Below are 23,870 nucleotides of genomic sequence, written 5' to 3'. Positions count from 1 at the left end.
TGGGCGACTGCAGGGAACAAAAAGCGCACCTTTCCATACCGGGAGTCAAACCCGAGCCGCCTGGGTGAAAACCAGGAATCCTAACCGCTAGACCATATGGGAGCCGCTGCTTCTCGCTCTTCCGCGCGGCTTCCTCAGGGCCAGCGGGCCTCCAGGGAGAGGCTCGTGCCCGGCAGGCGCGCCTCCTGTTGCGCGCGTTCCCGCGGGGCTGCCGGCCAAGCGCGCCTCTCTCGGAGGGACCGGCCTGCTTTATGTACAGGATTTGTACGCCGCTTTGCGTGTTAGAGCAAAATAAAATAAAGGGAAGCGGTGCGTAATATTTTCCCGCGTCCCCGCGTGCACGCGCAGCCCCGGGAAGCGTCGCCATGGCAACGCGGGCCGGGAGGATGCTGGCGGGAGCCGGAAGTGCTCTCTCTCCCGGCCGCGTTTCCAAGGCGAGGATGCCCGTGACGGGCGGGGAGGGAGGCCAATGGGAGAGAGAGGCGGGCCTTGGCGGGAGCTGGTCCTGATGCTGCCGCCGCCGCCGCCGCCGCCGCTCGGGGCTGCGGGGTGAGGGCAGGATGGAGGGGCCGGGCGAGGAGGCTGGCGGGGGAAGGGGATGGCGGCCGGCAGGGCGGGCAGGCCTGCTGGGTGGGTCTCCCCAGGGGGTTGTCCAGGAATTGGGGCTGGTGGGGAGGGGGCCGTTGGAAGAATGGGGGAGCAGCCATGGCCACAGGCAACCTGGGCCTCCGCTTGCCAGCCCACATGGGGAAACCAGAAAGAGCCATCTGGGGTGGGGGCCGCCTTTGCCACAGGCTATCAGTAGTGACCCGCTGCCTGGTGGGCAAGTGTGCTGTCACAGACGGGTGGCAGAGAGCAATGGAGAGAGGAGGCCAAGTGGATGCAGGAATAACGGCTGCACAAGACCTGGAGACCAGGGAAATGTTTGGGGCAGAAGAAGGTTCCTTGGACCGGGGACAAGGGCAGGGTGTTGCAAAATGTACTGGTGTGTAGTTTTTGAGGGAGGGCCGATTGTGGATGTCCGTCTGGGGGAAATGGCAGGGACGCCAAGGAAGGGTACAGCCTTTTGTGGGTTGTGGGATCAACAGAGAGGGTGCGGTTCTTTTGGTGGCATGGCAGCTGTAGAACAGTTGGTAGGGGGCAACTAGCACTTCTTGAAGCTTATGAGAGGAAAAAAGGATTCATCCCTCTGCACCCTCCCCCTCCCCCCTCTGCTTTCCCACAGAGACAGTGGGGACCATGGGGCTGGTGGCTTGCAAAGGGCACTAGCCTCTGCCTGTGAAGAGGCCTCAACTCTGTGACCCCCTCCCCCCCACCATCATGGAGCCCCTGAAGGAGAGGGCTGGGTGGTGTGCAGGGTACCGGGGGGAGGAGGCTGTCGCTGAAATGAGACCCTTGCTGCAAGAGGACATCGGCCAGGTGAGTGCCACCAAGACCACCCATTGGGATGCCTGATCTTTTCTACCTGCCCCCCTGTATCCCTCTTTGGAGTTGCAGAGCCCTAATAAGCCCAGCGCCAGACTTGATCCAATAGCAAGGATCTTCTTGTGTATGGAAACTCACAATAAGTGCCGGAGAACGATAGCCAAAACACTGTGAATTCTGGCAACAGCAACAATTCACATGAGAATATTTCCTTCCGCTTTGGCTGAGGATTGGCCACCCTTACGCCCAGTTCCATTTCCCCTCTTTCTGCTGATCCTCCAGCAGCAGCAGTAACTGGGAGATCAGACCAGCACCCATCAGATTTCCAACAATGGGTGACCCTATGCCTCGCCAGCTATATTGGTAGGACCTCATTCTGCTGTGTGTGGTTTCTTTCAGGACGGCATTGCGATGGGGGTTGAGCCTACAGGCTGGGGGACAGATGACCCAGACTTAGAGGAGAATGAGGTTGGCACAGATCCTGTTCGGGTCATGATGTTGCCACTTCAAGCCCAGCATGCCATGGAGAAGATGGAAGAATTTGTCCTGAAGGTGAGTGACATATGTGGCTGGGAAGCGCCTGTGAGCAGTCCTGGCTCAAAACAAGCCTCCTTGGGCGCTCCCTGTTTTTCTTGCTTCACTCTTCCTCAGTTTTGCCCTGAGGAACTGGACACCAGTTCTCCCCCTGGCTGTCCGGCCGTCCTCTCTTCTTCATTTTATGGGCTGCTACCCAATCAGTGCTAAGGCAAACTGGGCATGTCACAAAAGTGCCCACGGGTCTGATATTATGACTTCAGCTACTGCCCATTGGCCTCCTCCACAGCTTCACAAGGCGCAGGGAAGCTCAACAGTCACACAACCCTGGAGAAGAGGGGGAGATGGAGTAGTGTAGTCGAGGGCAAGAGGCTCTCCTCTCTGCCATGACACCCCGCTCTGAGCCAGCTCTCAGGGCCAAGCCCAACGGGGCATAGTATCTGGAAGCCAGCGAAGAGAAAGCAGCCCAGTGGTGCTCCCTCTCTCCTGATGGGGTCCCCTGGAGGCCCTCGACTGAGGGAGGCCATGGGCAAGGGAGAGAAGGCCACACAAAGTGCAAAAAAGACTGGCCTGAGGGGTCAGGAAACAGAAAAGGAGGCTGCTGCACAGGAGGAGGAGGACTGCTGCTGGGTTCAGGCAAGTGACAACTAACAGGGTGGGGCTTTGAGGGCCTGTGGCAACCCCACTGGTTGGTTGACCCCAGAATTAATGGCATGGTTTCACCAACCACTGCATTTATTTATATATTTTAAGATATTTATATACCTTGGCAAAAAACCAACCAAAACCCACAATAAACAAACAACCGTGGCATTTATATAAGCACATTTCAAATGTTCAAAGCTTTACCATAGCCCTGTAAGGTAGGCCAGCATCATTATTGCCCCACATTGCAAATGGCGGGCTGAGAGAATTGGCAGCACTGCTAAGGCCTACTGAGTGTGTTTATGGTGAAGTGCCAACACAAACAAGATGCAGCAAGATCCTTATTTGTATATTTACCTGTCTGCCACACTCATGTGTAATGAATTTGGAGGTCTGGCTTGTTTATTTATTTTACACTAAAAGGTGGCATGAGAATGATGGGAACGGGGACACCCACACATTGCCACCTTATCGTCTGCCCCGGTCTCCTGGGCTGCTTCACCTTCAGTGTCTGTCAGGCTGGGAGAAAAGTGCCTGGGCTAATGGAGGTGGGAGCACCCCTTACTATGCCCCAAACATGCTCCTCCCCACACCTTATACTTAGTGGGTCAGATGCAAGAGCAACAAGCATGGAAGCCCAGGTCGCCTCTGCTGTGGCCCTGAGGTGAGGATGCTTGAACCAGGCTGCAGACTAATACCCACTGACCTGGGAGTAAGCCCCATTGAACTCAGTGGGACTCTGAAAAGGTATTTATGGGATTGCCTTTGTTGCCAGAGTGTTGAGCGGGGAGGGAGCTGCGTTCTGTTCCCCCTTCAGCCCTGAAGCTGAATCCACAGAGAACTCTTGGCTTTGCTTCACCAAAGCAGCCCTGGAGGTTGTTGTTTTCTTTACAGAATATTCTCAGCACTCTCAATAGCCACATCTTCTGTGTTCCTTATGAAATGCAATGACACTTTAAAACTTCCTTATGCTTGCTGTAAAAAAAATTCTCTTTAGAGCAGTGTCCCCACCCCCATTTTTAAAAAAAATAAATGAAGCATACAGAATCAGCACACATGTACATACTTTTGATACTGGGGGAACAGTTTGATTTTAGTTTACTTTTTTGAATTATGGAGACACAGTTCACTCTTACAAAAGATGAATACCATATTATTCTAGTTCAGCTCCTAGTATAATCAACAGGCAAGATCCTTTCCTGTGCCTTAGCCTCAGGCTGCACTCACATACTGCTCACTCTGCACCCAGTGTGCTCCCACCAGGGGTTGCAGAAGTGGGGTACACACATTAACCACAATCCATGCCTATCCTTTATCTACTGCATGCTGTCATTTTAAAAAAATGAAGTTCTATGTTTCAGTGTGTTTTTCCTCAAAACAGCTCCGACTGAAGTTCAAAAAGAGAACGGCCTAGCTGCGTTTTAAGCCAGGAATGTCCACACAGCCTCCGTCTTTTCTCCTGTTGTAGGTCTGGGAGGGCCGCTGGTGTGTCATGCCTTATGATGTGCTGCCTGACTGGCTGAAGGACAATGACTTCCTCCTCCATGGGCACCGGCCGCCCATGCCCTCCTTCCGTGCTTGTTTCCGAAGCATCTTCCGCCTCCACACGGAGACAGGCAACATCTGGACACATCTGCTTGGTCAGTCATGGGGCTCTGTTCCACACAGCAAGAACCTGGTGTGGTGGGGGAAGAGGAAGGGGGCAATCTGGATTAGCTCCCTTCTTCTTCTGTGTCTCACATCATAGCAAACTATTGCAGCTTCAGAATATAGCTACCATCTTCTTTGTTAATATTTTTTTAAAATCAGCATAAAAGATACTTAACAGGTAACACAAATATGGTTCACTGATGGTGTTTCCTGACAGTCTGCATTCTAATCACTATGTTAGTGAGCTTCACTTTTCATATACAGTGGTACCTCAGTTTTTGAATGTAATCCGTTCCGGAAGACTGTTCAAATTCTGAAACATTTGAAAACTGAAAACTCAATAGCCGACAGCTAGGCCTCAGGATCTTGCACTCAGCGGAAGCTGCGTGGCATGTTCGACTTTCGAGGCATGTTCGAAAACTGAAGCACTTACTTCCGGGTTTACGGCCTTCGAAAACCGAAATGTTCGTCAATGGAGACGTTTGAAAACCAAGGTACCACTGTATTAGTAAGCTTCAATGTTTATTGTGCAAGTACTCAGGGCAGAACATTAGACTTGTTTACCTCTGTTTGCTTGTTTATTTTGCATATGCACCTCTCTTGTGCTGCAGGGAAACTGTGTGTGAGAGAGAGATAAGGGGGGATGGGACACAGGTTCAGGTTTTTTCCAGTTGACACCCCTGACTTCATGGGGAAGTGACCACAGACCGCCAGGCCCAGAGACAGCCCCCTCCAGGTCTCTATTTGTGCAGGGCTGCTGGTGACCTCTGCCTACTTCTGGCAGAGCAGAGTCATTTCCTCCAAATTCCTGAGAGGACCACCCTTTCAGTGTGGTTGGGGTATGTGGAGACACCTAGAAAGAGATGTGGGCAGCTTTCTTCTCTTCCTCTCCCAGGGTTCCTCTTCTTCTTGGTCTTGGGCATTGGATACATGATCAGCCCCAACATGAAGTACGTTGCCCCCATCCAGGAGCGTGTTGTCTTTGGAATGTTCTTCTTGGGAGCCATCCTTTGCCTCTGCTTCTCCTGGCTGTTCCACACGGTCTACTGCCACTCAGAGGAGGTTTCCCGCACCTTCTCCAAGTAAGTCTACCACCTGCCTGCTTCACCTGCCCCCCACCCCCCCAGGTCTTCTGGGACACATGGGAAGTGGGAGACGGTGAGGAGCAAGAGTATCTTCCGTGGTACCGAAGCTCTCAAGAGACACAAGTGCTTGAGCATCAGTGGGGAGCTCTTCTCTGGCTGGCAATAGATGCATGGACGGTTTTAAGAGAGTCAAAGTCCTTGTGTTAGGGTGGCCATGTGTCCTACTTTACAGAGGACTGTCCTCTATTTCTGAAGGGCTGTCAGGGGCATCACTTTATCTGAAGATATCCTCTATGGGAGGGCTGCTCAGGCCATGTGTGGTTTAAATATAGAGGGAGGGGGCCCTTGAAGTTGCCTCTCGGCCAGGGTGGATTTGATTTAAATCACTAGGCAGTAAGACTTGATTTAAATTATTTTTTTTACAGAAAGACTCATTCTTGCTGGTATAATCTTAATATTTACAACCAGATGAAGGCTTCATTTTTGGAATAATAAATGTTCAGAGTAGTTTTTACAGTTATATCAAAAAATACTGATTTGGTTATACTATTAGAAATACATAGATAGATAATTATGAAATTATTGTGAGGTTTAATAAGTTAACTGTTTCTATTTGGACAACTTTTCTGCTGTACTTGATTGGAAGGAGAAAAATAATAATTTTCTTAATAACAATTTAAACAATTTATTTAACTAAAACAATAACATTATAGCATATGTATCCATAACTGATGTATCCATAACTCCATAACTGAGTTTTAGCACACATGAAAAACTTAAAACAAATCCTTATTTCCTAATGAATAGCCTTTGGACTATCATGTAACTTAAATAGAAAACTATCTTTAGAAAGATTTTTTCCTCTAAAAGCATTTTATTTTAAAAATCCAATTTAAATTTTAAAAAATCCAATTTAAATAATAAAACCCGATTTTTTATTTTAAAAAATCATTGATTTTTATCCGCCCTGCCCTCAACAGTTAGCAGCACCTGCTCAGAAGACAGAGTCAGCTGGCAAGCTGTCCAAGTCTTCCCTACTAGGGTGAGGTGGTGTTCATTTCCATTTAATTATCATAATTATTTCTTAATTTGCAGCTGTGCGCATAAGTTACCATGTGCAAATTTTATGCAGATTGGTGCCCTTCTTTTTGCCCTGTTTTGTGCTGATGTGTCACTCTGTCCTTCTGTGCTGCCATAATGCCAAGCATTGAGAGCCAGTGTGGTGTAGTGGTTCAGAGAGGTGGATTCGTAATCTGGTGAACCGGGTTCGCGTCTCCGCTCCTCCACATGCTGGTCCAGTCACACTTCTCTGAAGTCTCTCAGCCCCACTCACCTCACAGAGTGATTGTTGTGGGGGAGGAAGGGAAAGGAGAATGTTAGCCGCTTTGAGACTCCTTCGAGTACTGATAAAGTGGGATATCAAATCCAAACTTTTCTTCAAACTCTTCTAGCATACAGTCCCTGTGCCTCAATGGGCTCCCCTTTTAAAGAAATTTCTAGCGTGTCGATCAGCATCAGCTGGCTAGGTCTGGGAGCCCCCTTTAAATTTCCCACAATGCCCCCCAACCCAGTGCTGCCTGGGGCAGCATGAGAAATTCAAGCATCTCCCACATTGGCCTCAGCAGCACATGCCATGTGAGGGGCATCATGGGAAATTCAAGCAGCCTCCTGGTGCTGGGGGAGGGCTGCCTGCTCTGTCTGTCTACTGGCAAGCCCACCCTGCTTTCTGTTGTGCAGACTGGATTACTCTGGAATCGCCCTGCTCACCATGGGCAGTTTTGTTCCCTGGCTCTATTACTCCTTTTACTGCTCACCTCAACCCCAACTCATCTACCTCGTCATCATTTGTGTCCTGGGCGTCACGGCCATCATGGTGTCGCAGTGGGACCACTTTGCCACCCCACAGTACCGGGCCGTCCGAGCAGGTAATCATGCACAATTGTCGTTTTGGCATTGCTTGTGATGGATAGAACACACCCATGTAGTTAGAAAGCCGTAGGCTCTGAAAGTGCCAGAACACAGCTGGACCCTCAGAATGGATCTCATTCTGATAAATGCATTTCCCAGTTGAGATATAGTACTTCTACACCAGGAATCACTTTGGAAATCAAGCTCGGTTAAAATAGTTCTGTTTACTAGCAAAATACAAATTTTTACAGAGCAAAAGCTTAACTTGAGGGTAGTGCAAAAATACAACCAGGATGATCCAGGGTCTGGAAACCAAGCCTTCTGAGGAGTGGTTGAAGGAGCTGGGTATCTTTAGCCTGGAAATGAGACTGTGAGGAGATAGGGTAGCCATCTTCCAATATCTCAAGGGCTGCCCCATGGAAGAGGGACCAAGCTTATTTTCTCCTGCTCTGGAGGGGAGGACCTGAACTAATGGCTTCAAGCTCCAAGAAAGGAGATTTGGACTAAACATCAGGAAGAACTTTCTGACAGTCAGAGCTATTTGATAGTGGAATGGACTCCCTTGGAAGGTGGTGGACTCTCTTTCCTTGGAGGTTTTTAAACAGAGGTTGGATGGCCATCTGCCATGGATGCTTTAGTTTGAGATTCAGCACTAGATGACCCTTGGGGTCCCTTCTGAGTCTAGAAGTCTATGATTCTGTGACATGGCCAAAGTGTGCAGTAACACGTTGTTAAAGGCATTTTTCCCACTTGGAAGCTAGTAACAGGATTAGTACATAACAATGTGTGGAACTAGCGTAGCATAATGGCAAAAAGTTTAGTGGGAGAGCCAGACTTTAGTTCAAGTCTCATCCTATGGCTATAGATGAGGGTTAGCCAATCCAGCACCTCTATATATTGTTGGACTCCAACTCTCTTCAACCCTGACCACTGGTCATGCTGGCTGGGAATGATGGGATCTGGAGTCTAGCAATCTGAATTCCATGGAATATTTTAATACCTATTTTTAATACTATCCTGTTTTATTTTATACTGTTGTAAAATGCTTAGAGATTTCATTTACAGTGAAATGGCATACAAATTTTAATAAATACATAAAATAAAAATACAATTAAAAAGCATACAGCATCTAGCACAGTACAGTACAATTGTTACCACAGACAGAAAATCATTGAGGGGTCTGTGAATACCCCTAGCAATTTTCAAGTGGTCCTGGTGCAGGAGCAGCGAGTCTGGGAACCATTGGTCTAGATAATTCGGCTTCTTTGTACATGCTCTTCTATTCTCCATATTTGACATTAAACTTTAGTTCCAGGATTGAGACCAGATAAGGCCTTCTTTCTATTAATCCCTGAGAGGAGCTCATCCACACAGTGAGCTTTCCTATTTCTTGGACAGGGGTGTTCCTGGGCCTGGGGCTGAGTGGCTTGGTGCCCACACTCCACTTCATGATTGCTGAAGGATTCATCAAGGCCACGACTGTGGGGCAGATCGGCTGGCTCTTCCTCATGGCAATCCTTTACATCCTGGGCGTGGGCCTGTACGCTGCCCGAATCCCCGAACGCTTCTTCCCGGGCAAGTGTGACATATGGGTACGTGTTGTGTGGGAGGAACTGGCCTTTGGGGTGTCTAAGGGCAAGATAAAAACTGTGAGTCTGAATTCCCTGCATCTTCATGTCAAGTTTGGAATATCTCCTTCCTCAAGGGACAGTAAAGCTCAGAGTTGGAAGACACACTTGGCCACAGGATGTCAAAAGGATCAAGGGATTCAGAAGCCCCTTTTCTGCCCAAGACCCAAGAGAATAATAATAATAATAATAATAATAATTTTTTATTTATATCCCGCCCTCCCCAGCCAAGGCTGGGCTCAGGGCGGCTAACAAGCAATAATAAAAATAAGTTGAATAAATACAACTTAAAAACAAAATTAAAATACATTAAAATATTGAAACATTAAAATATTAAAATGTAGCATCATCGCAGGAGGAGAAAGGAAAAGAAAAAAGAAAGAGGGGGAGAGAATCAAATTGGCTCCAAGCCAAAGGCCAGGTGGAACCACTCTGTCTTACAGGCCCTGTGGAAATCAGATCCTGCAGGGCCCTGGTCTCATGAGGCAGAGCGTTCCACCAGGCCGGAGCCAGAGTTGAAAAGGCCCTGGCTCTGGTTGAAGCTAATCTAACTTCCTTAGGGCCCGGGACCACTAGGGTGTTGCTATTTATGGACCTTGAGGCTCGCCGTGGGGCATACCGGAAGAGGCGGTCCCATAGGTACAAGGGTCCTAGGCCGTGAAGGGCTTTAAAGGTCAAAAGCAGCACCTTAAATCTGACCCTGTACTCCACCGGGAGCCAGTGCAGCTGGAAAAGTACTGGGTGAATATGCTCCCATGGCAGAGACCCCGTGAGGAGCCTCGCTGCAGAATTCTGCACCCGCTGGAGTTTCTGGGACAGCTTCAAGGGCAGCCCCGCGTAGAGTGAATTACAGTAGTCAAGCCTGGAGGTGACCGTCACATGGATCACTGTGGCCAGGTCAGGGCGGGAAAGGTAAGGGACCAACTGCTTGATGCGGTGAAGGTGGAAAAATGTCACCTTGGCTGTTGCTGTAACCTGCGCCTCCATGGAAAGGGAGGCGTCAAGGATTACACCCAAACTCTTAACGGAAGGCAATGGCACTAACTGGGCCCCCGCAAGAGAAGGGAGTTGGTCTCTCATCCCCATGCCATCCCGACCCAGCCATAGGACCTCTGTCTTCGAAGGATTTAGTTTCAATCGGCTCCCACAAAACCATCCAGCCGCAGCTTCCAAGCATCTGGTCAGTGTGTTCGGGGCCGAGTCGGTGTGGCTATCCATCAGCAGATAGAGCTGAGTGTCATCAGCATATTGGTGACAGCCCACCCCAAAGCTCCAGACAATCTTGGCAAGGGGGCGCAAAAAGATGTTAAAAAGCATCGGGGAGAAGATTGCGCCCTGCGGCACTCCACACACCAAGGAGTGGCGCAACGACATTTCCCTCCCTAGTGCCACCCTCTGACCCGACCAGAGATAAAAGAGCACTGGCTCGATCCAGTTGTCTACGGAGATCATCTGTTAGGGCAACCAGAGCCGTCTCGGTCCCGAAACCAGGACGGAAACCGGACTGAAATGGATCTAAAGCCGATATTTCCTCCAGAAACCGCTCTCTCAATTACCTTACCCAGATATGGAAGATTTGAAACTGGGCGGTAATTGGATAGGTCTAAAGGATCTAGTGAAGTTTTCTTTAAGAGCGGACACACCACTGCTTCCTTCAATTCCCCTGGGAATGTCCCCGTGCCAAGGGATAAATTGATAATTTCAACCAGGGGGGTCCACGCGACATCTGGACACGCCCTAATCAGCCAAGACTGGCACGGATCAAGGAGGCAGGTGGTGGGCCTACCAGCTTAGAGGAATCTATCCACATCAGCAGGGAGTATCCGATCGAAATGGTCCAACACTGGACCTGAAGTCAGTCGAGGGGCCTCCAGTTCAGTCACTGTATCTAAACTGGCAGGGAGGTCACAGCGGAGCAACAGGACTTTCTCCGCAAAAAAGCTTGTGAATGCCTCACAGCTGTGGGTCGAATTTGTGCTTAAATTTGGTTGTCCTCCTAAGGACGTTATTGACTTAATTATTCTAAAAAGTTGTTCCGGGTGAGAGCTAGCGGATGCAATGGAAGCTGCAAAGTAAGATTTCTTAGCAGCTTTCATAGCCATCTCATAGGCTTTCATAAGCGTCCTCTAAGATGTTCTTGAGGCTCCGTCACGAGTCCGTCGCCATACTCGCTCTAGCCATCTGAGATCCCGCTTCATTTTCCGGAGCTCCTCAGTAAACCAAGGGGCCCGGTTTCGACGGGGTCACAGAGGGCTCTTAGGCGCAATCTCATCAATGGCTGCCAAGAGCTGGTTATTCCAGTCCTCAACAAGGTCATCTAATGAGTTGCCAGGAGGAGCAGGGTCCCGCAAAGCCTGACGGAATCTATCAGGATCCATCAGCCTTCGCGGGCGAGCCCAAATAGGCTCGCCACCCGAGCAGGGGAGGAGCGGAAAGTCAGTCTTGGCTTTCAGAGCGTAGTGATCAGACCATGGCACTTCCACAGGGGGGAGCATGATCGCATCTATGCCAGCCCCAAAGATCAGATTCAGCATGTGGCCTGCTTGATTAGTGGGGCTCAAAACAAACTGGGAGAGCCCTAGTGTTGCCATGGAAGTCACTAGGTCCAGAGCCTGTGAGGAGGGAGCGGCATCGGCATGGACGTTGAAATCTCCCAAAACCAGTAGGCTTGGGAACCCCAAGGCCCAGCCCGCCGCCACCTCCAGCAGGTCTGACAGGGTCTGAAGAATCAGATTTAGCAACACTGGCACAAGGAAGCCCCACCATTTTTGTGATATTAATGCTTGAATTTATTTAAGCTTCCTGTCAACCAAGAATGGGGAACCAGAAGTTGTTGGATTCCAGACCCACCAGCTCCAGACAGCACAGCCAAGGGTCAGGGGCTGATGGGAGCTGTAGTCCAGCAACATCTGGGGGGTCATGAAGGCCCCATCCCTGATCTAAAATACAATGCAATACAAAATGAGACAATGCAATCGTTATACAGTGGTACCTTGGGTTACAGACGCTTCAGGTTACAGACACTTCAGGTTACAGACTCCGCAAACCCAGAAATAGTACCTTGGGTTAAGAACTTTGCTTCAGGATGAGAACAGAAATTGCACGACTGCGGCGGCAGCAGGAGGCCCCATTAGCTAAAGTGGTACCTCAGGTTAAGAACAGTTTCAGGTTAAGAACGGACCTCCGGAACAAATTAAGTTCTTAACCAAGAGGTACCACTGTACCTGAAAAACCTGGCCTGGTTGAGAAATAGCTAAGTGTCCATTAGAGTTGCTTCTTTCTGTCTCTCTGGGCAGAAATCTTGCACTTTTGACAGCTTCACAACAGTCAGATGTTCAACTGGTCTGGCTTTTCTCCCAGCATGGAAAAGCATTGATGCAGTAAGCTTCACTTTAGACATTTCTGTCTGTTGTGGAGCTGTAAAATGCAAAGCAAATTGGCCAGAATGAAGGAAGCAATTCTAGTGGCATTGCAGCTTTAGATGGTGCCTCAGCAATGCCTACTTCTGAGTGAACATAACTCACACAGTTTAATGAAGAATACAAGTAGCTTAGGCAGGCTGCATTCTACAAGTGTGTTGGGTACCTTTTAAAATTAAGCACTAAACTGGGAAGCGCAGCATTCCTGGCTTCTCTGGGCCATTGTTTCCCTCCAGGTTTTTTGTTTAAACCCGTTGGTGGGTTTAAAGTAGGGATGGGGGAACGGGAACCTGTGTCCCTCCAAATGTCATTAACCTCTGACCCCCCTTGGTCCCAGCCAGCAGGAGCAGTTGTTGAAGGTGATGGGCTTGTAGTGCAGGTTCGCCATCGCTGGTTCACAGGGGTTGGGGGGAAGCAACTCTCCAGCCGGCAAGCCTCACGTGGAGAGAGCCCATGCCATCAGAAATCCTGGGTTCAGCTTCTTTCTCTCTTTCTCTCTCTCTCTCCCACCTCCCGCTCCCTCTTCTTCCTGCTCCAGTTCCACTCCCACCAAATCTTCCATGTGCTGGTGGTGGCGGCTGCTTGTGTCCATCTCCACGGGGTCTCCCAGCTGCAAGCGTTCCGCTCTTCCTTGGGGGGCACCTGCACCGAGAACACTGTGCTCTGATAGCCTTCCTAGAGCAGACTGACCACCTCTCCTGGACAAGGGCAGCCCTTCACACTGCACTCCGTATGGACCAAGAGGACAGGGCCTCCCCCCCCCTTATTAAGGGCACTGCACCTGTTTGAGGAGGGGGCTGTTCCTTCTCCTTCCTTCCTTTGAAGAAAATTGCTGTGTCTCAGATCTTTTTATTCTTGGGGGCAGGGGCTTCCTTTTCTCCCCATCAGGGCAGCTCTCTTGTGTGTGCACACACATGCACAAAATGCCAGAAGGTATTTAAATTAGGATGAGGAACCAAAGCAATGGAACAGGACTAAAACAGTCCCCTGGAAACAGCTTAGAACTCCCCTAGCCAACCCTGAAGTTTCTGAGAGTGGGATGGGTGCAGGAGGCCTCTGTGTGGGCCAAGGGGATGCTGATGTTATGGTATGAAGGTCCAAGGATGGGTCTGACAAGGCCTTAGTGTGTGCGCCTGTGTGTTCAATCAGTATTTATGAGGGATTTGTTTTAAACTGGCCACTAAGGGAGCATGCACTCTGCTCAAAAGCACAGCAACCCCTTTTTTTGCTCAAACTGAACTCTGATCTCTTTGGTCAGGCAGGACTTCTGGCTTCCATGCCCAGCCCTCCCAAGGAAAGATATGGATTGGTTTCTGAGAAGCCCTCTAGGTAAAGGCCGGGGGCATCTTAGGGTCTTGGGTCAAAGGCCAATGGGGAAGAACCTTCGCCAGGCTGAAATCAGTGCACAGCAGACTTGCATAGTTGTCATCCTGGCAAGGGAAATAATCAGGGTGGGGATGGATGCAGCTGTGGGCCCCCAAGTCGTCCCTCCTTATTCTGGGGAGTGGGGTGCCTAAATGTGCTACGGGGCAGGCAGGAGCCAGGATTCCTGGGCTCTGCAACCTGCTAGAAAAGATGTATAAAAAGGTAAAGGTAAAGGTACCTCTGCCCGTACGGGCCAGTCTTGACAGACTCTGGGGTTGTGCGCCCATCTCACTCAAGAGGCCAGGGGCCAGCGGTGTGCGCAGACACTTCCGGGTCACGTGGCCAGCGTGACATCGCTGCTCTGGCGAGCCAGAGCCGCACACGGAAACGCCGTTTACCTTCCCGCTAGTAAGCGGTCCCTATTTATCTACTTGCACCCGGGGGTGCTTTCGAACTGCTAGGTTGGCAGGCGCTGGGACCGAGCAGCGGGAGCGCACCCCGCTGCGGGGATTCGAACCGCCAACCTTTCGATCGGCAAGCCCTAGGCGCTGAGGCTTTTACCCACAGCGCCACCTAGAAAAGATGTATGGTAAACACTTTTTTTGGTGGGGGCAGGGGAGGGCAAGCTATGTGGATTTTGTCTGGGAAAATAAGAATGCCTTTTATGCATAAAGGGATCAATGTCTTAGGCAGGGGAAAGCCTTCCTGCACAGACATAGACTGTGACCTCCACCCCTTCACCAGCATTTAATAGCCCAGAGATGGGCCTGTGGAGAGCAATCCCGTGCCCAGCACTTTTTGTCAAAGGCCCTCTGCTTCTGCACCCTCCACCCCCACAACAAACAGCAGGAGGTCTTCTTTTTCTCCACTGAAAACAGTGGTGCTGGGACTTCTTTGGTTTAGGGTGTTTGGCAGGTGAAACACACCTGAAGGGGATCCACTTCATTTACCTTTATAACGAAAGGCCATCAGTCCATGCACTTGCTGAAGAATCCTCAGCCCTTTGCTCCTTGGGGAGAAGAGGTGCAGATGGCAGGGGCCAGTGTCTGTATTGGGGAGGAGGGCACTTTCCCCCTTTGTTCATGCCCGGCAACCCAAATTAGAAGGCCAAGTCGCTCCAATATCATTGACCTTGTTGTGTCACAGCCTCCTGGGAATGCATGCTGCTCAGCAGCTCTCTGGATTGGGCTGCACAGTGGGAAAGCAGGATATGGATCTCCTAATTTGGGAGTGCTGTACAGTGTGCGCCCAACACCAGTGCTTCAACTCTGTGGGAGAGGAGCACTGGCAGAGGAAGGGGGGGTGCGGTCCGCCCTGGGTGTCATCCCTGAGGGGGGCTGCCCCCGCGGGCACAGCATGTATGCCGCTCTGGGTGCTGGAGCAGCTAGTTCCGCCTTTGGACAGGAGTCAAGGCTATGGCCTAATGGACAAGTCTGAAAGGGCAGGCGGGTAATTCTGAGATCTGAATCTTATTCTCTCTCTCCTGCTCTGCACAGTTCATTTTTACGTATGTTAAAGATGCAATGCACAAGGAATGGGATGGCAAGAGGAGGCCCAAAGATATCCTGGATTCTGTTTTTATGGTGAGAGTGAAACCTGACCCCCAAAGGAATGGAGCAGCAGGAGGAGGTGGCTTGGAAAGAATAGTCCTTGCAATTCTTTGTGCGACTCCTGCCTCTGCCTTATATTGAACGGTTGGGAGGGGAATGGTGGCATTTAAGCTAAGGCCTCTCCTGCTGCTTTTTGAATATATGACACTGCCACCTTTCTTTCGTTTGGCAACTCTAGGCAGCTTGTAAGGAGTAACGAGGCATGCTTCGCACCCCATTTGCCTCCATGCCGGGTCTGCTGGGAGCATGTGGAAGCACTTTAATCATAAAGATAATAATATCTAAGTTGGTGGCACCTCTCCAGGCGAGATGGTACATGTTAACATTACAGAATGAAGAAATCCCTCCTTTTGTGATGATATTTGTATTTGCCGGGGGGGGGGGTGATGAGAGAAGAGGCATAACTTAATGCAGGCCCGTGATTTTGGACCCATAAAGCAGATACTGTGAAATAGCTGTATTGTGACTTCCCAGTTGTTTGACAACCCCTTTGTTTTTTGCAGTCCCAGGCAGGCAGCAAAAGCAGGTTTACCAAGGGGGATGGGACTGCATTTGGATTGGAAATCACAAGCCGGGTAAACCAGACTTAATAGGACATAATTGTTGGCAATAGCTTCCCCTGATACGAGGTTAAACGTCCTTTTCAATTTATTTTTCAATCTGATTCCCTGCTTCCTGCTCAAGCTCTGCTCTTTCTCTGGAGACTGGCTTTGATTTTGTGAATTACTCACCACAGTGTGAATTTGCAGCTGGCACCAGAGTCAGACTCATAGCTGTCAACTTACAGATTTGAAAATAAGGGACCAGCAGCCTTGAAAATAAGGGATCAGCAGCCAAAATTAGGGATTTTAGACAACCAACTGAAATATGAACTTAAAAGGAACCAGATAATTTTGGAGAGCAGCGCCGGTTTTTAGCCCTTCGTTTCCAGAGGTCCTTGTGCCGCAGTGAGCCAGCAGCTAAAATTCTCCAGAGAAAGAAATTCTATTTATTATTGTTCTCCATATGGATTTTCCAAGGACTGGTTCTTACTTTTGCAGTAGGTAGTTTGCTCCAAAGCAGGGCCTTGTCTGCATCACTATGAAAACCCGGTTGCTCTGCACATAATAAACCGAAGTCTTTGTGAACCACTCACTCCATAAAAGCATTTCTTCCTAACCCTGACATCTCTGCTCCAACGCTGCTCCACAACGCCCCTCCCATCACCTCTCCAACCCAACTTTTGTGGGAAGCGCCAATGAGCGCACCTTCATTTCTAAGAGTTTGGTTATTTTTCTACTGGCCATTGTGATAAAAAAATCTTAGAAGCCAGACACTTTAAAAAAATTGAAGAAAAAATCTGAAAATATTTGAAAGTGTAATAAAAGTTTGTTTCCCTAAATTCAGCCTGACTCAGTCTGATTCTTTGATTTGGTAGGTCTGTTCATGGGAATTTGCTGTCTGGGGCCTCCATCCCTTGGGGCAGGAAACCTCAGAATAGCAGGTGCTGAAGCCAAGGGCAGGGAAGGGCAGCTTCCGGGATGCAAAGGCATCTGGTTCCCACTGTAGGAAACAGTTTTGGTCTGGAGAAGGAGGCCTTTGATCCAGGGAGGCTTGGAGGATCAAGTGGTCATTTAGTTCAGCAACCCCCTCAGTGCCGCTAGTCAAAGGCACACTGCCTTTTTCACCCATTTTGCAGGAGAACCCACTGGGATAGCCTCCTGACTGTGGACTTATTTATTCTATTTTTAAAACACAATGCTAGTTCTCTACATTTTATTTTACAGGTTATTATAGTGTTGCACAAAGTCCCTTTTCTTTTTTTGGTTAAATGTGCTGCCTGTCCATTGTTCTGGACTCTGGAGGAATCTGTCAAGCCCTGGCTAGGATGAAGAAAACTTGGGAGTATGCTTTTGAATTCTGCACAGCAACAGGAAAAGGTGCCAAATTGACATTCTGGTGCAGGGAAGATTCCGTAGCACAAGTGTGTCCCCCATCTCTTCCTCCATTTATTGATTTTTCCACATTTTTTGTCCCACTTCTATACCGCCCTTCCTCCTAGGGACACGGGGAGCTTCACAACGAGGCGACCCCTCCCTCCCCTCCAGACCCATTTATTCCGGGAAGCCCGCCGGCGCCCGGGCCGAAGGCGAAGCGAGAGCCGCCCGGCGCCGGCGAAGGCCTTCGGCCCTGCGAGGAGAGAGCGCGGCCTGGCCCGGGGCGGGGCGGCGCTTGGGGAGCCATGGCGGCCGCCGGCTGGTCGGCGCGGGTCACGGCGCTGCTGCGGAGGATGAACTCTTTCCACGGAGCAGGTAGGGCCACGACCAGAGGGGCGGCCCGGGGGCATCTAGTCCAGCCCCTACGACGCAGGACTCCTTTGCCCTCGCGGGGCTCGAAGCCACAACCGACAGAACTCTCCCCGTCGCAGGGTGGTGGGCGGCCCTTCCCTGGAAGCTTCTCGGCAGAGCTTGGCCGGCCCTCGATTAGGGATGCTTGAGCTGAGATTCCTGCCTTGCCGGGTCGGACTGGATGACCCTTAGGGTTCCTTCCCACCCTATGATTCTATGACCTCTAATTCCAGTTCACTCTCTCCCCTCTCTCAGGCTCCATAGCAAGCTCGCTGCTTTTCCAATTGCCCACAGCCCTTTGCAGTAAGGAAGGGGGTCGAAAATTAAGACAGCGGCCAACTGAGAAGATCCATAAAAAAGCAACTGTACAAAAAGGAATTCTTGTGCCAATAATATTTTTTTTGGGGGGAGGGCACCAAATTTTGTCCTCACATTTTGGTGGGGGCACCAAATGACCAATATCTGCTCCTGGACAGGTCTAGTTCATCAGGACTCCACTTGACAAACCCTAAAATAGGCACTCCTTAGTTTTAAAATATAACAACAATAGGATGAAAATTGCCTGCCCCCAAAAGCAATAGAGAACAAGAAAAATAATGTTATATGTCAGCAGTGTTGTTTAGGGAGCAGGGCAAGCACTTTGGATATTGCCATAGTCTTATCACCCTGACAGAAATAAACTCTTGCAGTCTACGATTGCTATATACATGCTTTTCTATGAAATTCAGGCTGCAATCTTACTTGCGTGTAGGTGCTTCTGAAATCAATGAAACCTTCTTTTGAGTAAACATGTGTAAGAAAGCAATTCCAAGCTGAGAAGCATTTGCCCATGTCCAAAATGCCTTTCCCTATCAAGATGTTGTTGTTTAGACATTTAGTCGTGTCCGACTCTTCGTGACCCCCTGGACCCGCTGGAGCATGCCAGGCACTCCTGTCTTTCACTGCCTCCTGCAGTTTGGTCAAACTCATGCTGGTAGCTTCCCTATCAAAATAAACTTTTTAAAAAGTGTCCGTTATTGCTTACGCTGATCAGAGATGCTGCAAAGCAGCAGAGGCATAAAAATTAAAATATTTTTTATATACTTAAATATGGCCCTGCTCATAGGAACTAGGACTTGGCAAAATGATTACAAATTGACAGCTTCATCCCCTTGCAGGTTCTTCGAAGGCTTTGTGCCTGCCATTTATGGTTGCTGGACAGCAGGTGGGCCACGTGCTGCCCTCTGTAGCCAAATATCTCTGTCAGTATCCAGCTGTTTTCTTGGTGTCTTGGGGTGATGGTGTGCCTGCTTGCGTGGAACTTAACAAGAAGCTGGCATCCTCTGAGCAAAGAACAGATGCTGTGGAAGGAGTACTCAGGGAAATGAGAGCACAGCAAGACTTCCCTTGCCTGAAGGAGTGGAGAGAGGAGGTGAGATTACCAGGCACCCAAGGAAGGCGAAGGGCCATGTGGCACCCATGGGTGTCTTTGAATACTGTAAGGGTCAAGTGGGAGGGACCCAGGGCTTCCATTCAGGATACTAGCTCTGGGAGGAAGGAGTGGTTGGGCCAATGAAACAGTTGTCCATGAACCAAAACTTGCTTTCGTTGCAGCTCTACAGTGTGATGCCCTATTTTTGTGACACGCCTCTCTTCAGCATGGAGCGCTCTGCAACTCGTGAGTCTGAAAAATCTTTGACTTCCTTGCTTTGTATTCCATTGATATGAGACACGATTCATGCAGAAGTAATTAAGAGAGACCTCCTAGAAGCATTTGTCCAATCCCATCCATGGTAACAGTTAGGAGCACAGCTAAGAGCTCAAGTGCAGAATTGTCCAAATTTCTCCTTTTTTACCCTGCTGGAGAAATCTAGCTTCTGTGCTCTATAAAGGACTATGTGCAGTGAATGAAACATGAATGCAAGTCCATTGATTTTAGTGGGTCTACTCTGGGTATGATTTAAGAATAATAATTATTATTTATACCCCACCCATGTGGCTGGGTGGTTGGATATCACCCCAATAATAATGTTTGTCCTTGAAAATGAGACAGCATTCAATGTGAAGTGGGAGGCTTCTGTTCCAATCCTGACTTGGTCAACTGTTCACTAGGTGGTCTCAGACATTGTCACAGACTCAGTTCCCCATCTATAAAAAGGGATAATACTTTACAACCCAAGACAGATTCTTAAGGTACTAAAGCCTGATTGCTTCATTCCTTTTCAGAACTGCCTGCTTTTTATCTCCAGCCAGGACTGCATTGTCTGCTGCTTGCAAACTGTTCTGCGTTCATCTTGCTTTGTTCTTCCTAGTCATCTGGGCTTAGGGGTTGAGCACCTGGAAACACATACCACAGGGAGGCTTTCCCTTGAAATTTGTTGTTTCCAGTTCCCTCTATTTTTACAGAATGAGAGTGCACTGGTTACTCTCTTCAGTTCTTTTTCTGCCCCGTCCACCCTCTGAAACTCCACAGGTTTCCTTATGGGGAAAGGCTTGAAATTCACACATCATTTCAATAAAATGATAACTCCAGAATTGCAGCACTTCAGGAGATCTGTGGGGCTTTTGTGGGCAGTTGAGGTTTAGTTTTGATCCAGTGCTTTTTCTGTGTAGCTTCATTTAGCAGCTGTTCCAGGCCTGTGAAACCTTTTCAGGCATCTTAATATAAGCTGGGAATTTTGGAAATGAGATGTTGATAGTGACTTCCTCTATAGAATGACTACAAAAGAAGCTAAAGAATATTGCACAGCAAAAGTGCAAAGTAAGTGCATATTCAATCTTCTCACCATGCATTTCCTTTTCACTTGCAACTCTGGCTGTGTTCCTGGTGCCCCTCCAATACGGCTTTCCTGTCATTCTACGGAAGAAACTCCTATTCTCTAAGCAGTGTTAATTATCTCAGCCTTCACCAGACTTCCTCAACCTTGGCCCTCCAGGTGTTTTTGGCCTACAACTCCCATGATCCCTAGCTAGCAGGACCAGTGGTCAGGGATGATGGGAATTGTAATCTCAAATATTTGGAGGGCCGAGGTTGAGGAAGCCTGGCCTACATAATACGCCAAGTGTTTGGGCGGTGGTAGGGGGAAGGTCGGCCCACTCCTGTACTTTTTGGGGTTGCATCTGGAAATGATTAACCTGGACAAGTTACTTTTGTTTCTCTTTTGCACCCAGCATTGTTTGGAGTGAAGCGCTATGGCACCCACCTGAACGGCTACACTTGGCGCAATGGGCAGATGTTCATGTGGTTGGCCAGGAGGGCGCTGAGCAAACTGACTTATCCTGGCTTGCTGGATAACATGGTAAGAGATGAGATGGAAAAGGCAATAGGTCTGCCTCTTTGATGTGAGATTTGGGAGCAGCTCTCAATAATCAAGTGTTCTTCTATGGGGCTGGCCAGATAACAGCCACAGGGAATAGTGAGCTAAAAGGCTGAATGCACAAAACATGCACCTGTCTGGTAAGTGAATGAGTATTTCAGCATGAGCCATTTCACCAGGCGGCTTGGTGCCCAGCATTAAAGGTGAACTCCTTCTCCCCACTCTGCAAATTGAGGCACAAGATAACAGACAATTGGGGATCATCATCCACTAAATGGGTAGTAAGCTTACCAGGTACTAGGGCCAATTCGGGGGGAGCAGAGCTGCTTTGTGCCCATTTACCATAGTAGCTCAATATTAATCCCTCATTTCGCTTGCCTTAGGCTGCTGGGGGCATTGCATCAGGGTTGGGTGTCAGAGAGACGCTGGTGAAGGAAAGCCAGGAAGAAGCTTGCATCCCCGCTTCTCTCACTGCACTTGCCAAAGCTGCCGGAACTATCAGGTAATATTAAAAAGCTACCTCAAGTTCAGGAAAATGCAGTTGTGTAGGTAAGGGGAAAATTAATATTTAAAAGCCAGGGCCTGTATAAGAAAGGCTGTTTGTATTCTGTGCCTCTGCAAATTTGTTGTATGAGCACAGACACTTCAAGCTTGTATTTGAGAATTCCAGCTATATTGTAGAAAGCCACCTTTTCATTGGTGCACAAGGAGTATGTGGCAAGGCCTCTGGTGCCAGGGCTTAAGACTGCCAACTCTGACTGTGATCCTTGAGCAGCACTTCCTGTTCTGTCCCACCAGCTGCCTTGCCCATTCATGATTTGCCTCCTTTTGCTTCTTACAAACTAATCCTAACTGAGCTTAATCATGAAAATATCTACCATAGCTTAGGTATATTTCCAATGTGCCTCAAGTATAGAAAGCAGATTGCCTTCATTTCTCTCCCCTTCTACCAGCTTTTCCAAACATCAGTAGGAATCGATGAAGCAGAGAGTCAAACACCAGAATCACTATAGCTATTCTGGAAAAGGCAGATTCTCAGTAATTCAGATCAAAGTTTACCTCCCTCCCCAACCAAATAAGAACCTAATGCAACTTGTCTCCACAGTCATAAATACTGCTGAACTCTTCCCCCTGCCTTCTCCCACCCCAGCTACACCTATGAGGGTGCACAGGGAGGCATCTATGCTGAATGCCAGTTTGTATTTGACCTGAAGTTGCCTGAAGGTTTTGTGCCCCAGGTGGGAGACGGAGAGGTCCAGCAGTTCTACCTCTGGCCACTTGAGAAGGTTGGTAGGTGTAACTTAACTTAGGGCAAAAAATGACTCTTTTTGCAAATCAGAAGTTGATACCGCAGAGAATTACACTGCAAATTACAACAATGGGTTAAGGCCTCCCACTAACATGACTTCCTCAAAGTTACTCGCTTTCATAAAACCACCTGCCAAAAGCTCTAATTGTTGGTTAGGGTTATAAATTCCTGTGCCTGTATAAGAAATAGTCCAGAGAGGGATGGTTGGTAATTTGATAAAAGAATTTTTGAGGTAGTGTAATAATAATCTGAGCAGCAGTGTGGTAATTATGTATAAACTGCAATAATTCCATAGGCTGCTGGTTGACTTCTGAATTTGGGTCTCTTCCTCCTCCTAAATTCACATAGCCCAGAATTTTGTTTGACTGGAAACAATTATCCACCAGTGGACTTTGTGCTTCCTAACCAAGTTCACATTCTTAATAAGACACAGCTACCCTGTATAGGTGGGTTAAACCACAGAGCCTAGGACTTGCCGATCAGAAGGTCGGCAGTTCGACTCCCTGCGACGGGGTGAGCTCCCGTTGCTTGGTCCCTGCTCCTGCCCACCTAGCAGTTCGAAAGCACGTCAAAGTGCAAGTAGATAAATAGGTGCCGCTCCGGTGGGAAGGTAAATGGCGTTTCCGTGCGCTGCTCTGGTTCGCCAGAAGTGGCTTAGTCATGCTGGCCACATGACCCGGAAACTGTATGCCGGCTCCCTCGGCCAATAAAGCGAGATGAGCACTGCAGCCCCAGTCGGCCACGACTGGACCTAATGGTCAGGGGTCCCTTTACCTTACCCTGTATAGGGTGAACACAAAGTAAGGTCATGGCAATTAGCATGCCACCTCCTAGTGAGAGAGATATGTGAACTGTAAATACAGTGGTACCTCGGGTTAAGTACTTAATTCGTTCCGGAGGTCCATTCTTAACCTGAAACTGTTCTTAACCTGAAGCACCACTTTACCTAATGGGGCCTCCTGCTGCTGCCGCGCCCCCGAAGCATGATTTCTGTTAACATTCTGAAGCAAAGTTCTTAACCCGAGGTACTATTTCTGGGTTAGCGGAGTCTGTAACCTGAAGCATATGTATCCTGAGGTACCACTGTATTCCTCTTCTGCAGGTGAAAGAGGCCATTGGATCTCCAGATTTCAAGCCCAACTGTGCAATGGTGGCTCTGGATTTCCTTATCAGACATGGCTACATCCAACCTGATGGAGGTAGGCTGCAGGAGAAAGGTGGCTTGTCTGGTAAGAGGGAATTTATGTATGAGGGGCGAGAAGGATATAAGAGCAAGATATAGCAGGGGCTCGCTCTGTATAGGTGTGCATGCATCACTGCACCATGGCTAGAAACAGACTCTCTTAATAGATTTCACTTTTCTTTCAGAACCTCATTATGTAGAGCTTGTGGAAGGGCTACACCGAACACTCTAGAAGGAAAAGGCTGTCCTTGTGGTTGATACAGAGGTCTTCTCTGTTGGTTGGTTTTTGCTGGACCAGTAATCATGGCATGGACTTCAGTTGGATTCAACAATGGCTGCCCCAGCAGAGTAATGTGCAGAGCTTGTACCTCAACAGGTTACTATGGTATAGTAAATTAATGTATTTCTACACCATTGTTATATATAGATGTTCCCATAAGTGCTTCATAACTGAACAAGGGCCAGGAGTGCACCACTTCTTCCACA

At 48.9% G+C, this 23,870-nt stretch overlaps 2 protein-coding genes across 4 annotated transcripts; both read left to right on the top strand.

Annotated features, from left to right (window-relative positions):
* Nucleotides 1-481: 481 nt before the first annotated feature.
* Nucleotides 482-17,140, top strand: LOC128405104 (adiponectin receptor protein 1-like). Of its 3 annotated transcripts, none has more exons than XM_053371328.1 (8): nucleotides 482-549; nucleotides 1,226-1,419; nucleotides 1,825-1,977; nucleotides 4,073-4,244; nucleotides 5,150-5,336; nucleotides 7,077-7,264; nucleotides 8,646-8,839; nucleotides 17,036-17,140. In XM_053371328.1, exons 2-8 carry the CDS (start codon nucleotides 1,321-1,323, stop codon nucleotides 17,138-17,140), a joined length of 1,098 nt encoding a protein of 365 aa, XP_053227303.1. In that variant the 5' UTR covers nucleotides 482-549; nucleotides 1,226-1,320. The 3 variants fall into 3 exon arrangements, with proteins under 3 accessions (XP_053227303.1, XP_053227300.1, XP_053227299.1); XM_053371325.1 differs by lacking the exon at nucleotides 17,036-17,140 and adding an exon at nucleotides 12,833-13,136; XM_053371324.1 differs by lacking the exon at nucleotides 17,036-17,140 and having other exon boundaries at nucleotides 8,646-9,129.
* LOC128405105 (uncharacterized) lies at nucleotides 17,099-23,793 on the top strand. The gene is made up of 10 exons (XM_053371329.1): nucleotides 17,099-17,188; nucleotides 17,311-17,560; nucleotides 17,852-17,899; nucleotides 18,754-19,007; nucleotides 19,190-19,253; nucleotides 20,747-20,874; nucleotides 21,276-21,394; nucleotides 22,043-22,178; nucleotides 23,304-23,430; nucleotides 23,570-23,793. Exons 1-10 carry the CDS (start codon nucleotides 17,156-17,158, stop codon nucleotides 23,614-23,616), a joined length of 1,206 nt encoding a protein of 401 aa, XP_053227304.1. The 5' UTR covers nucleotides 17,099-17,155; the 3' UTR covers nucleotides 23,617-23,793.
* The last annotated feature ends 77 nt before the right edge of the window (nucleotides 23,794-23,870 follow it).

The sequence above is a fragment of the Podarcis raffonei genome, chromosome 17 (assembly GCF_027172205.1).
Source record: "Podarcis raffonei isolate rPodRaf1 chromosome 17, rPodRaf1.pri, whole genome shotgun sequence".
Classification (NCBI taxonomy): domain Eukaryota; kingdom Metazoa; phylum Chordata; class Lepidosauria; order Squamata; family Lacertidae; genus Podarcis; species Podarcis raffonei.
Note: the sequence above shows the minus strand (reverse complement) of the source record. Positions and strands in the feature narration are given on the sequence as shown.

Excerpts from the sequence above, each read along its gene's own strand:
- LOC128405104 (XM_053371324.1), top strand. The coding sequence starts at position 1,321 with ATGGAGCCCCTGAAGGAGAGGGCTGGGTGGTGTGCAGGGTACCGGGGG. Across the intron at positions 1,420-1,824 it reads TGCAAGAGGACATCGGCCAG|GACGGCATTGCGATGGGGGT; the intron begins GTGAGTGCCACC and ends GGTTTCTTTCAG. Across the intron at positions 5,337-7,076 it reads GTTTCCCGCACCTTCTCCAA|ACTGGATTACTCTGGAATCG; the intron begins GTAAGTCTACCA and ends TCTGTTGTGCAG.
- LOC128405105 (XM_053371329.1), top strand. The coding sequence starts at position 17,156 with ATGCTTTTGAATTCTGCACAGCAACAGGAAAAG. Across the intron at positions 17,900-18,753 it reads ATTGCCCACAGCCCTTTGCA|GTTCTTCGAAGGCTTTGTGC; the intron begins GTAAGGAAGGGG and ends ATCCCCTTGCAG. Across the intron at positions 20,875-21,275 it reads CTGGCTTGCTGGATAACATG|GCTGCTGGGGGCATTGCATC; the intron begins GTAAGAGATGAG and ends CGCTTGCCTTAG.